The following is a 13,527-nucleotide window of genomic DNA, read 5'->3' as shown; positions in this document are numbered from 1 at the left end:
TTCAGATTTATATGTGGTGATTTTATGGGTGGTACATTCGTACATACATGCATACATTCGTAGTTATACGTACGTGCGGAGGCAGTATAAAGACACGAAAATATCTAGCATGCAGATTAAGTAAATTTATACATCATTCATAAACTCATCAAAACGTCCGACAATGTTGGTACTGCCACATTAGTGAGGAAAGGCAAATAGAAAATAGTAAACATCAAGTAAAGGTTCACATCAGTCAGAACTGACATTTAGAAGATGAAAGCTAGACTGGCATCGATGACCTGTGTGGGTGTTGATAGGACTTATTTATAACTGATTTTGATGTCATCGAAAAAATAATAATACCTCCTCAATTATTTGGAAACACTGGAAATGGATATAACTCTAAGATATATGTGATATTTGTTCCTGCTAATTTGAAACAAGGCCTTCCTACTTTACCGTTAAGATTCATACAAAAAGCGACACTTCAGTTTTTAATACATTCATATTTTGCTGGCTCTTGTACGAACTATTTTCTCTTCGTTACTTTCGTTTCAAGTTTTTGTAACAAAAAATTACGAACGGAAACGTCAGAAAAGAACGATACACATAGACAAATGAAAATATAGACAACGAAATACTCTCACCGTTCATCTTCGAAAAAAATCGGATCAGCAGATGTCGTCTATATCGTTTCAGGGGTTTGAGTGGGAATTTTGAAGTCACTCAATTCTAAAACGTTAAAAATAACAAAAACTGTAGGATATTTGTCAGTTGAAAATTGTTCCATAATAAAAGACAAGTGAAAACTATGTAGTGACATCGAAAAATATGAGAATATTCCAGTGAAATTCTTGAAAAACTATAAAATGTGTTTTCGAAGTCGAGTGGCTTAAACGCGTAAATCAGCATGTTGACTATGCAAAACATGATAAGAGCCACCTGGATAAAAAGACAAAACTAACTTTTCGTTGTCTATATCTTCATTTGTCTATGGTCTATATTTTCATTTGTCTATGCCGGTCGTACGAAGTTGTGTGTGTGTGGTTGTACAAAAAATCAAAATTTTTTGATATTTAACATGTTGTACCAACTGATTGTAATGTTTGTTGGCATGTCGCAATCCAATCAAATGTTTGATTTCAATGAAAATATAAAAAAAAAAAATATAAATAAAAAAATATATAAAATGGAATTTCAAAAATTATAATAAATAAAGGCTATTAAGTAAATTATAGAGCACGGAATTATTTCCGGTGTCATCTTAATTCAAATGAACTCTTCGAAAAGTGAAGTTGTACAAAGAGCAAAGACATAGAAGTGTAAAGATAGGACAAGACAGAGTCAAAATATGGTAACCCTGTGGAAATACCTCTGTTCTTACGATATCATAACAACATAGTTACCAATGTTAACTGATTTAAACCGATAAGCAAATTTTCGGAAAGGCCCATGGAATAGAATTTTGAAACCAAAATTTTGGATTTTTCAAATTTTTATTTGTTATCCGTTTCTGTAATTGTGGATTTTATATTAATATGTCTTTGCCATGAGCTGTTAATCTATGTATTGTAGACACAAACCATTTGCTCAAAATTCATTTTCTCTAGTCTTTACCATTTTAGGTCTTTGCAAAGAGGTTGTATACAAATTTGTATTGTTTGTGGCCGAAGCATACAACTTGACAACCCTCCAGGTTGTACCAACGGATGCGGCCGTGTGGCTTGAATTATTATGTGAAATTTACCTACAATTACACTGTGCGACAAAAATCAATTTTTTTCAATTTTGCCATTAAATCTTGTTTTTTTTTTAATTTTCAGGAACACCTTGTTACTGCGCCATGACTTGTATAACGTCTAAAAGCAAATTTATGCGTAGCTGCTGTTAGGTTTGTTGGACAACATCACTTGCTGTTGTCGGTATTCTTCTACCATGCATGGGCCCCAAGATAAAATAATACAGGTAGCCGCATCACAACATCAATAAACTGTCAAAACATTTTTGGAATTCAAATTGTTTAATGAAAACTCCCATTTCTTAACAGCCTCTAAACGGCATCGGTTTAAAAAGTATGTAAAAATCAGATTATTTTTGCGGATTTTTTTTAACATTTTTGACATATCAATGTTCATAAGTGGTAATGCATCTGCCTGTATTTGTGTACCATACATGAACAAGCAAAATATTTATAGTACGTATGTCTGGTTTCATTTATAGTAAGATTTGATCTTCTTGCGAGAGAGTATCTTCACACAATAAACATAAGTATACAGTAAAGGTGAGAGCACATAAAACGCCTTTTTGGCAGGCTTAAGGTGGGAATACATAAAGCGCTTATCTGGCTGGCTTAAGTCATCGGCTGGCTTCTTTGGAAATGAACAAAGGAGCCTAGGGCCAAAATCGAACTAGGTCAACCTAAAACTCCTTTGTTCATCTACGAAGAGGTTTAATGTATTTCCACCCTTAAGTCATCGGCTGGCTTCTTTGTAAAATAAATAAGGAGCGTAGGGTTATATACAAATTTTGGGGCGAAATTGAACTAATACAACTCGTCTCTGACGAGTGACGAGATCGTAAGCTCAATAGAAGAGGAACCAAAGAATTAAATAAAACATTACCATCGTTCTCCACTAATAAACAAACGTTGTTTTTTTATAAAAACAACAATAAAGGGATAAGCCTGACCATTTTGCAACAACAAAATACTACGGTATCCCGAACAAACAAGCCACACTGTTCTATTTGGTCGACGAAGGGGTTTTTGTTGTAACAGACAAAACCAACTTACATGGTTATGCTACTTCGTTCAGGTTGAACGAAAGCATAACAAGTGGAGAAAAATGTAAATGTTTATAAGTGCGGTTGTAAGATTTAGAAGACTTTCCAAAAGAATTTTAGTTCTATTTAATTCTTTGGTTCCTCTTCTATTGAGCTTACGATCTCGTCACTTGGGTAAAAAATGTTTTTTGTCATAAAATAACTTCTGGGGAGAATATCTCAGACAAAAAACAAGGGAACTGATGAGGATTGGTGGCTCTTTCCGAAACCTAGGTATTCCCTGCCTTACCCCCTGGTAAACATTACCATCGTTCTCCACTAATAAACAAACGTTGTTTTTATAAAAACAACAATAAAGGGATAAGCCTGACCATTTTGCAACAACAAAATACTACGGTATCCCGAACAAACAAGCCACACTGTTCTTTATTACCCTTCACCATACGAATTATCAATTTTGAACCAAACAAAGTATATATACAGTGGTGGCCAATACATATGCAACTGGACATCACATATTGTAAAATGACTCATAAAAGCAATTTTTGTTCCAAGCAATACGTTAATAATACATCTATATTCCTCTGTAGTAACTTAGACACCGATCATATGTACCAGAACAAACATCTGGTTTTGATTTTGTCAATTTTTTTTTATGTTTATCGATAACCTAAAAATGGATATGGACAAAACATATGCAACTCTTCGATCATTTACGGATAACGGTATTTTTACCACTTTTTCTCACGTGTTTTCATAATATATTTGTTGAAACTGTATTAATCACGGATAACCTTGCACAAATTAGCAGTAGAATTTCGATTAAAAGTAAAAAAAAGATATTTAATTATGGCGCGGGATAAGTTCGGAATCGAGCTAAGAAAACGTATTGTGGCCGATTTTTCCGAAGGAATGTCACAAAAAAATATTTCACTAAAATACAAGGTGCATAAAAGTTCAGTTTCTCGCATTATTGCGAATTTTAAAAAGAATTCGGATGTTTCGGTACAACACAGCGGAGGTCGACCTCGCAAAACAACTAATCGTACGGACAATTTAATAATCCAAAAAGTGAAAAAAGATCCTTTTATCACATCCTCAAAATTGCTGCAACACTCCCAATGCAAATTTCTGATCGGACTATTCGCAGACGTCTAAATGATGCCTCCCTTCCAGCCCGCCGCCCAGCAAAAAAACCTCTTATTTCCATACGTAATCAAAAAAAGCGTTTGCAGTTTGCAAAGGAGCATTTACATTGGACAGAAATGAAATGGAGAACTGTATTGTTTAGCGACGAATCCAAATTTAACGTCTTTGGTAGCGATGGTATGCGTTATGTACGGCGACCACCTAATAAGCGGCTCCAAGCTCGATACTGTACAAAGACAGTGAAACATGGAGGAGGCAGCGTAATGGTGTGGGGGTGTTTTTCTGCTGCAGGAGTAGGTCCATTGCATAGAATTAATGGAATAATGGATCAGTACATGTACAAAGACATATTGGAAACGGTAATGCTACCATATGCAGAGTATGAGATGCCATTGCGATGGATATTCCAGCACGACAACGACCCCAAACACTCTTCAAGAGTTGTTAAATCGTGGTTAGCACAAAATGATGTTGCAGTAATGCAATGGCCACCGCAATCACCTGATTTAAACCCCATTGAGAACCTTTGGGAAATCGTCAATCAAAGAATCAATCGTGAAAATTGTACAAATACGAATATTTTGTACAACAGGTTGGAAGAGGCCTGGAAATCGATTCCTCAACATTTTATTGACAACCTTATATCGTCCATGCGTCGCCGATGTCAGGCTGTAATTAAAAATAAAGGATTTGCTACAAAATATTAATATTCTTGCACAAACAATTTAACACAATGATTGGTTGCATATGTTTTGACCAACCAAATATTAGACTATATTGAATATCTACAAATTTTCTATGTTTTCTTTGTTATAAGTATGGATTAAATTTTATTTTCTGTTAACCAATAAAATGAGCTAAAAAAATTTATAACAAGTTCCGTTTGTTTCCTTTAGAAAATATTTTTTTTAGAGGACTTCTTAAAAAACTAATATTTGTTGCATATGTTTTGGCCACCACTGTATATATTTTTTTTGATCAGCGTAAAATTCTAAGACGATGTTGCCTTGTCCGTTCGTCCATCCGTCTGTTGTAATCACGCTAGAGTCAAAACGAGTTAAGATAGGAATTTTGTCTGCATTTGAATTTCATATTTGAGACTCGTAATGGGTACTTTAACTTTGTGGGAAAATTGTCTATGTACAGAGTGAGATAAAACAAGTAAAAAAGCAGTAAGTTTGGCCGGGCCGAACTTTGAATACCCTCCACCATTTGGAACGAATTAGAAAATTTTCAAAAAATAAAATCCATTAAAAATTCAGTTAAAATCTTTAAAATATCGGAAGGTGCCGATATATGGGAACCTTTATAGACAATTACCTATCAGGGGTTAAAGTGCTCACAAAGAACTCCTTGTGTGGATTTTCAGAAAATACCATAGGAAAATATGGCTAAAATCATCAAAATACCGAATATCGGGGATACCGTTATATGGGGGATATGCGATATCGTTAACCTGTATAGAGAATTCTCTTTCAGGGGGTAAACTACTCACAAAGAACCTCTTGTGTACAATTTCAGACAATTCCGTTGAAAAATTTAACTAAAATCATCAAAATACCGCATATCGGGGATACCGTTATATGGGGAGCTAACGATATCTTGGACCTATATAGATAATTCTCTTCCAAAGTATAAAGTACCCACAACGTACTGCTTGTGTGATATAGATATAGTCGATATCGTCGACCTATATAGATAACTCTCTTCCAAGAAATAAAGTACTCACAATGAACTCCTCGTGTGGAATTTCAGATAATTCCGTTGAAAAATGTGGCTGAAATCATCAAAATACCGAATATCGGAGGGTAGCGTTATATGGGGGCTATACGATATCTTGGATCTATATAGATAATTCTCTTCCGAGGTATAAAGTACCCACAAGGTATTCCTTGTGTGGATTTTCAGACAATTCCGTTGAAAAATGTGGCAAAAATCATCAAAATACCGAATATCGGGGGGTACCGTTATATGGGGGCTATACGATATTGTGGACCTATATAGTCAATTCTCTTTCAAGGTATAAAGTACCTACAAGGAACTCCTTGTGTGGATTATCAGACAACTCCGTTCAAAAATGTGGCTAAAATCTTCAAAATACTGAATATCGGAGAGTACCGTTATATGGGGGCTATACGATATGGTCGACCTATATAGATAATCCTCTTCCGAAGTATAAAGTACTCATAACGAACTTCTTGTGTGGATTTTCAGACAATTTCATGGAAAAATGTGGCTAACATCATCAAAATACCGAATATCGGGGGTACCGTTATATGGGGGCTGTACGATATCGTGGACCGATATACCCCATCTTCGAACTTGACCTGCCTGCAGACAAAAGAGAGATCTGTGCAAAATTTTAACTTCCTATCTTAATTCGTGTAGACTGTAGCGTGATTACAACAGACGGACGGACGGACATGGCTAAATCGTCTTAGAATTTTACGCTGATCAAGAATATATATACTGTGTTGGGTCTAAAATGTTTATTTCGATGAGTTACAAACGGAATGACGAACTTAATATACCCTCCATACTTTTTTTGGTGGAGGGTATAAAAAACTGCAACAAAGTCAAACGCCATAATTTTTACATTTTGATACCCTCTACCAAAAAAGTATGGAGGGTATATTAAGTTCGTCATTCCGTTTGTAACTCATCGAAATAAACATTTTAGACCCAACACAGTATATATATTCTTGATCAGCGTAAAATTCTAAGACGATTTAGCCATGTCCGTCCGTCTGTCCATCTGTTGTAATCACGCTACTGTCTAAACAAATTAAGATAGGAAGCTAAAATTTTGCACAAATCTCTATTTTGTCTGCAGGCAGGTCAAGTTCGAAGATGGGCTATATCGGTCCACGATATCGTATATCCCCCATATAACGGTACCCCCCGATATTCGGTATTTTGATGATTTTACCCACATTTTTCAACGGAATTGTCTGAAAATCCACACAAGGAGTTCCTTGTGGGTACTTTATACCTCGGCAGAGAATTATCTATATAGGTTCACGATATCGTATAGCCCCCATATAACGGTACCCCCGATATTTGGTATTTTGATGATTTTATCCACATTTTTCAATGGAATTGTCTGAAATTCCACAAAAGGAGTCCCTTGTGGGCATTTATTTTTGTGTATTTGATGTTTTTAGCCATATTTTTCCTGGAATTATCTGAAAAACCACACAAGGAGTTCCTTTTAAGTACTTTACACGCAGACATAGATTTGTCTTTATAGGTCCACAATATCGAATTTCCCCCATATATCGGCACCTTCCTATATTAGATATTTTAAAAATTTCAAAAGAATTTTTAATGGATTTTATTTTTTTGAAAATGTTCTAATTCGTTCCAAATGGTGGAGGGTATTCAAAGTTCGGCCCGGCCGAACTTACTGCTTTTTTACTTGTTTTTCTTAAATTTTATTGAATGAAAGCAAAAAATGTCGGAAATAGCATAAGATTAGAGTTGTTCGATTGATCACCTTTGGTACGAAGTAAACGACCAATGAAACCGTCACACGCTGCCCGAATGTTGCTCTGCGGTATTTTGACCCATTCCCGGCGAAGCACTTGCTTGAGGTGATCGACACTTTGGTATTTTTTAGTGCCAACCTTGCTTTCCGGAGATTTTGGTGGCTATTGTGCGCTGGAAATGAATCGAGGAACCTCATTTTTGTAGCCATTCTTGGGTGGCGCGTGCTTAGTGCCATAGTACTGAGTCTCGTTGGAATGTCCAAGGTCTGCTGCCAAAATGTTTGCGTGCCCAAGGCTTTAATACACCCTCCAGAATATTCTCGCTATAATATTCGGCATTTATTCTGATGCCACGGTCGATTAGTACGAACGGAGAGCGACCATCGGCTGTTGTAGCGGCCCACACCATCACCATGGCCGGCGCTTGAGTTCTGGTGGCCAACCGAAGGTGCACATTTTCAACTGACCTCTTTGGCAAGTAAACATGATCATTTTATTTGTTTACAAACTGCTGGACAACGAATGTTTTCTCATCGGAGAAAACTAAATTCGGCACTTCACCACTTTCGGCCAAGCGAAGCAACTCTTTAGCTCTTTTGAGTCTATTTTCTTTCTGTTGCGGTAAGTTCTTGCACTTTTTGGAATTTAAGTGGCTTTACCCCGAGCTCATTTTTCAATTTTTGCCGAATGGAATATTGCAATATGTCCAGCTCACGAGTCATTTTCCGGCCAAGTCGCTTCTTTACTTTTCGAACCATTTCTGCTGATGTTACTGTTTTCTTCCGTCCACTTCCTTGACGTCGGGCTACGCTACCAGTATCACGGTAAAGAGCGATGGTACATTCACATTCACATTTAAATGCTGGAGTGCTCTAGCGATAGCCACTTGTGGCTTTCCAGCCAAATATAAAGAAATCACACTATCACGCTTGAATTCCATCACGAATAATTTTTTTTCGGAAAATTCACACCAAAATGCTTTTGTACGCTCTCAGGTTGGTTTCAGTTTTTTCATCGCACCCTGTAGATATATATTTATACTATATGACATTATCGAGAAGTGTATACTGGAAGTTTTCCTTTATATTCTCTCATAGCTGACCGCCACGGCCACGGCCTGGTAACAACGCATAAGTATAGTGTACTTAATATAAAGGACTACGCTACTTAAACTAAGACCATGTACAATCAATCTGCTTCTTCACACACTACGAGGCGAGCAACACTGGGTCCCGTCTTTTGAATCATATGTCTTCCACAATCGCATGTTACATGCTTCTTTTATTCCGATCACATATCGGTCATTTGGCAATGTTTTACGCGCTGTATAAGGCCTTTTGAATTTCCGTATCTTGTCGTTGTGTCCTACATCCCTTCACTGTCATTGTTCATTGTTCATTTCATTGTATTTTTTTGCAATGGCATCCTCCGCTTTTTCTCTATTCTCCTTAACGTTTATTCACATACTTATTGTAAGATTTTCGTTCAGTCCATGATAAAATTAAAAGGGTGAAGTCATTTCAAATAAGCATATCCATCTCTGCATTTTCTGTAATTTACCTTGTCAAATTTCACTGAATAAAAACCAGGTTCCCGTCTCTGATTCCTGTGTATACAGTGGATTTATAAATAAACAATTTGAAAATGAGATATTGAATAATTAAAAAAAAAATTAAAAATACGACTTAACTCCTTAAGTCTACCATGGTTCCGTACTTTTTGTTACAAAAACGGTAAATATAAGAACTAACAAAATGTCATAGATGTTAGTTCTAGATAAAAATGTAAATAGAACTAACAAAATGTCACTTCTGGCCTGACTTTGACAAGGAACTTAAAAGTTTTTATTTGCTCTGTTCCAGAACCTGCAAGAATCTACTAGTTTTGCAACCTGCGTTAATATCATTGTACAAAATACTTTGTACATACTTTTGAGTGCGGTTGAGGCGCTGGGAAATTCTAACAATTAAAAAATAAGATTCCAAAATATCAGTTTCCCAGCTGCGATAAAATATCACATGTGTAGAATTCAGTGATCTTGTGCGCTGTCGCATATGATAATTTGTAAAATAATAAAGAACATGACCCACACACACATATACCGATGCGCCTGTAGGTAGCCAAGACTACTTGAATGAAGGGACAAGCAACCATGTAATAAAAATAGATAAGAACAATTGTGTGGCTGCGACTAGGTTATGTTAGATTAGTTTCAGTAGTACGCAAGGAACATATTTTAAAAATAAAATCAGAATTGAATCTACACCCAAGCGAAGCGATCGTGTTCTTTTCTCGCCCTTACAATCATGGCACAATAAAATAAAGGTAACCTCATTTCAAATTAGCATTCCCAGCTCTGCATTTTTTTGTAATTTACCTTGTCAATTTTCAATGCATAAAAAACAGGTCCCATCTCTGATTTTGTGTGGATACAATGGATTTATGAATTGAATTATGAAAAATTGTAAACATATGATTACATGACTTTTCCTTCTTAGTTTTACCATGGCTAATATCAAAAGGGAAAATCGGTTATTGTAGTAAAAACATTTACATTGTTGCAGTTCTGGAACAGACCAATTATTGTTATTCACTATCTTTGACAATCATTTATTTTAACATCAAACTTGGTAGGACTTGGCATTTGCTACAAAAAAACGGAACAAGTTCTCATTCGTAAAATTTGCGAATGAAAGTGAAAAAACCGAATATCGGGGGGGTACCGTTATATGGGGGCTATACGAAGACGTGGACCTGCATAGACAACTTTCTGTAATAGGCTGTAGTATCCCTTAGGGACTTCAAATATCAAATTTGAATTTCAGTGAATAATGTCGCTAAAATCATCAAAATACCGAATATCAGGAGGTACCGTTATATGGGGGCTATATGAAAACGTGGACCTACATGACCCATTTACGAACTTATCCTGTCTACTGGAAAAATAAACATGTCTGCAAAGTTTTAACCTTCCATCTTGATTCGTTCGAAAGATAGCGTGATTACAACAGATAGACGGACAGACAGACAGTCGGACATCGCTAAATCGACATAGAATTTTACGCTGATCAAAATATATATACTTTTTTGGGTCTGACATGAGTATTTCGAGGAGCTACAAACGGAATGACTAAATGAATATACCCTCCATAGTATGGTGGAGGGTATAAAAATACTACAAACAGCCATTAAATGAAGCCACTCTAATAATGAGTTTCATAATTTTTGTCAATATACAAATAGAACAAACATTCGGTTCACTTCAAACGTCTTTATTTTCGCCGAAATTGCATAATTTTTGGTCAACTACATTTCTTGGCGTCATTTAATATCCCTGGGACTGAGTGCGCTGAAATGGCAACGATTAAATTTCGCCAATTAATTGACATGGCAATTGGATCGCCAGAACCGGGACATGTGAATTTCTATGCTCTACATTGCCTTCTGAATTGCATTGCGGAAAAGCTGAATATTCTCGATGACCCCATTGAATATTCAAAATATGAATCTTTGATTATGTGCTCTGCATCTGCCAAAGTATTCAATCGTAAGGATTAAAGCATTGAGATTAACATCTGATAGGTAATTAAAGTTTTGTAAATATTTCAGAAGATATAAAGAATTGTTTTAATTGTGGCGTTAGAACAGAAGGAGGATCTGACCGAGAGAGTCAAAACAATGAAGAATTAAAAGGATCGGCAACGGAAGTCACTCCTGGGCCCATTACGACGCCTGTTGAAAACGAGAAACCACAGGAAGTCGCTCCCGGGCCCATTGCAACGACTGTTGAAAACGAGGAACCACAACTTCATGAAATTGTTGCCGAGGTTGTTGCCACTTCTCCTCTTCCAGAAGAAATTGAAGAAGTTGTCCGTAATTCTGGGACAACAAAGAAAAATAACAATCCTACACCATCTGTTATATCTGATGAAAATATGAAAGGACCCTCCTCTGAAAGAAAACAATCCAATGATTATTCTTCTAATTATCGCACATCCAAGATAGAGGGACTTGAAAGTAAAGTTGCGGAATTCGAGGATCTATTCGGTGGTGTGACAATCATGAAGGACCAATTGATGTTGGCTATCGAACAACTACTTCTTTTGACATTTCTAACCCTTAGCAAAAAACCAGATGAACATAGAATACATCAACTTTTAGACATAACGAAGGCACTTCGCGTCGCACGCACCGAGAATATCAACATCAAAAGTTCTCATCGTTTTGACATACCCGAAATACATTCGTTAGAATGGCATTTGTCCGATTTAGAACTGGGGGAAGGTGTAACAGAGCAGGATATTTTGGAGGCACAGTCATCGTGCACAAGAGCCACTGAACCAAACACTGGAGAGAAACAATTCAGTCAACACGATCTAGACGGATGTCTTTGTTACTCGCCCGGAAAAATGCTTGACCAGTTATTGGAACTAAAGGTCGATTTCTGCACACTCACTAATAAAGTAAACGAGATCACGGCAAGGCTGGTCAAGCAGGAACGCCAACAAGCCATGATACTTATTGAAGAGCTCCAGGAGCAAATGCGCGATGTCAGATTCAATGTAAACAATTTAACGGAACGACTCGAACGATCAGACATCCGTTTGACGAACAACACTCTAAACCTGGAGAACGTCAAGAGGAGTATTGACTCACTCGTCAGCGAAAAAGTGAGCAAGGCCGAGGTAGATATAATGTTTGCCGATAAGGTTGACTACGACCAACTGCAGAGAAAAGTATCACTTGATCAACTGCTTGAAGTGCAGTGCCGCATAGATAAACGTTTCTGCGAAGCTTTCAAACAGATCAAGGACGCGGACAAAAGACTCGAAGAGACTGCTGAAACTTTGCGCCAAACTCTGGGATTTGCATCCATTGACCGTATACTGCAAGAATTCAAGCAGAAAGTCGAATTAGAAATTCAATCAATACGCGTCTTGTTGCAAAAGTATGTGGATGCAACGAACGACGATTGTGCTGCAGCGGGAGCTCGTATCAAAGTCCTACAGGACCTGGCTTGTTTGTCGTGCGATACCACTTGTGTTATGCGCACCATGGAGAAAACTAATGTGGCCAAACTACCCAGTGCACATGCCTCTCAAAGTTTAAGTCCTCTTATCACATACGAGTTGGGCGCCATTCGCAAAAACGGAGGTCTTCCGCAGACACGACATGCCGGCGGTGTTCATACAACCAGTACAGCACGGGAACGGGTCGACAAGGTTTTGCTCAGTGGAAAATAACACCAACTATGGTTTAACATTTAAATTATGTCCATTTGATTTTATTTGTTTATCGGTATTTACTGTTGAAAAATAAATAATTCGACACGGCATTTGAAAATGGAATTAACATTGTTGCGTATGTTGAGTTAAGATGTTTGTGTTAGTTTGGATAAATGATTACATTTTTCATCGTTATAAAATGTTGGCTTGCAGGATATATATAAGTAAGCAAAAATTAAGTGCTACACACTGGTAAGAGCCTTCTCACGTTTTTAGTATGTGTATGTGTGTATGTTCCTTATTGACTCGCAAACGCCTGAACGAATTTCGTGGAATTTTCACAGAACATTAAGGAATTTATTGTAGCTATTATTTTATAAAAATTAGAAGAGGCGAGGTATCTCCCACTCGACTTCTTTTTTTAAACAAGAATTTGTTCACGATATTGGACGTATAAACCCCAAAATAACGGTAACTCCCTATATACGGTAATTTTAAGATTTTAACAGAATTTATAATGAATTCAATTTTTTATTAATTTACTAGCTGGCCCGGTCCGCGTTGCCGGCCCGTACTTTTAGTCTTTAACGTATATTTTTTAAAGCATAATAAATCACAGGGCTGAGTTATGTAAGTGGCACAATTTTTATTATAAGTAATGATTCCATAGTTATTTCTAAAAAGAAATAAATATTCATGGCAAAAATTATAATAGATGTTCATCCACCGTTGGTTTTAGGTATTTTGAATAGCCTGATCTTATTTTTCAGCTATAGGCTTTACTTTGAGTTTCAACAACCTGATTTCAGAATAGTCAAAGATAATTACTCTTTCCGTAAGAATAGAATTAATTTTTTTATATTTTTGTTTGTTCATATGTGTTCGCGTTTTCCAGCTGAAGC

General features: G+C 36.6%; 1 protein-coding gene across 1 annotated transcript; it reads left to right on the top strand.

Annotated features, from left to right (window-relative positions):
* The first annotated feature begins 244 nt into the window (after nt 1-244).
* Nucleotides 245-12,748, top strand: LOC101893778 (uncharacterized). The gene is made up of 5 exons (XM_059129773.1): nt 245-395; nt 1,608-1,742; nt 1,806-1,947; nt 10,644-10,947; nt 11,010-12,748. The coding sequence occupies exons 3-5, from the start codon at nt 1,918-1,920 to the stop codon at nt 12,641-12,643; spliced, it is 1,968 nt and encodes a 655-aa protein (XP_058985756.1). The 5' UTR covers nt 245-395; nt 1,608-1,742; nt 1,806-1,917; the 3' UTR covers nt 12,644-12,748.
* Nucleotides 12,749-13,527: the final 779 nt, after the last annotated feature.

Source organism: Musca domestica, unplaced genomic scaffold (assembly GCF_030504385.1).
Source record: "Musca domestica strain aabys unplaced genomic scaffold, Musca_domestica.polishedcontigs.V.1.1 68, whole genome shotgun sequence".
In the NCBI taxonomy this organism is placed as follows: Eukaryota; Metazoa; Arthropoda; class Insecta; order Diptera; family Muscidae; genus Musca; species Musca domestica.
This window is presented reverse-complemented; position numbering and strand designations above follow the sequence as displayed.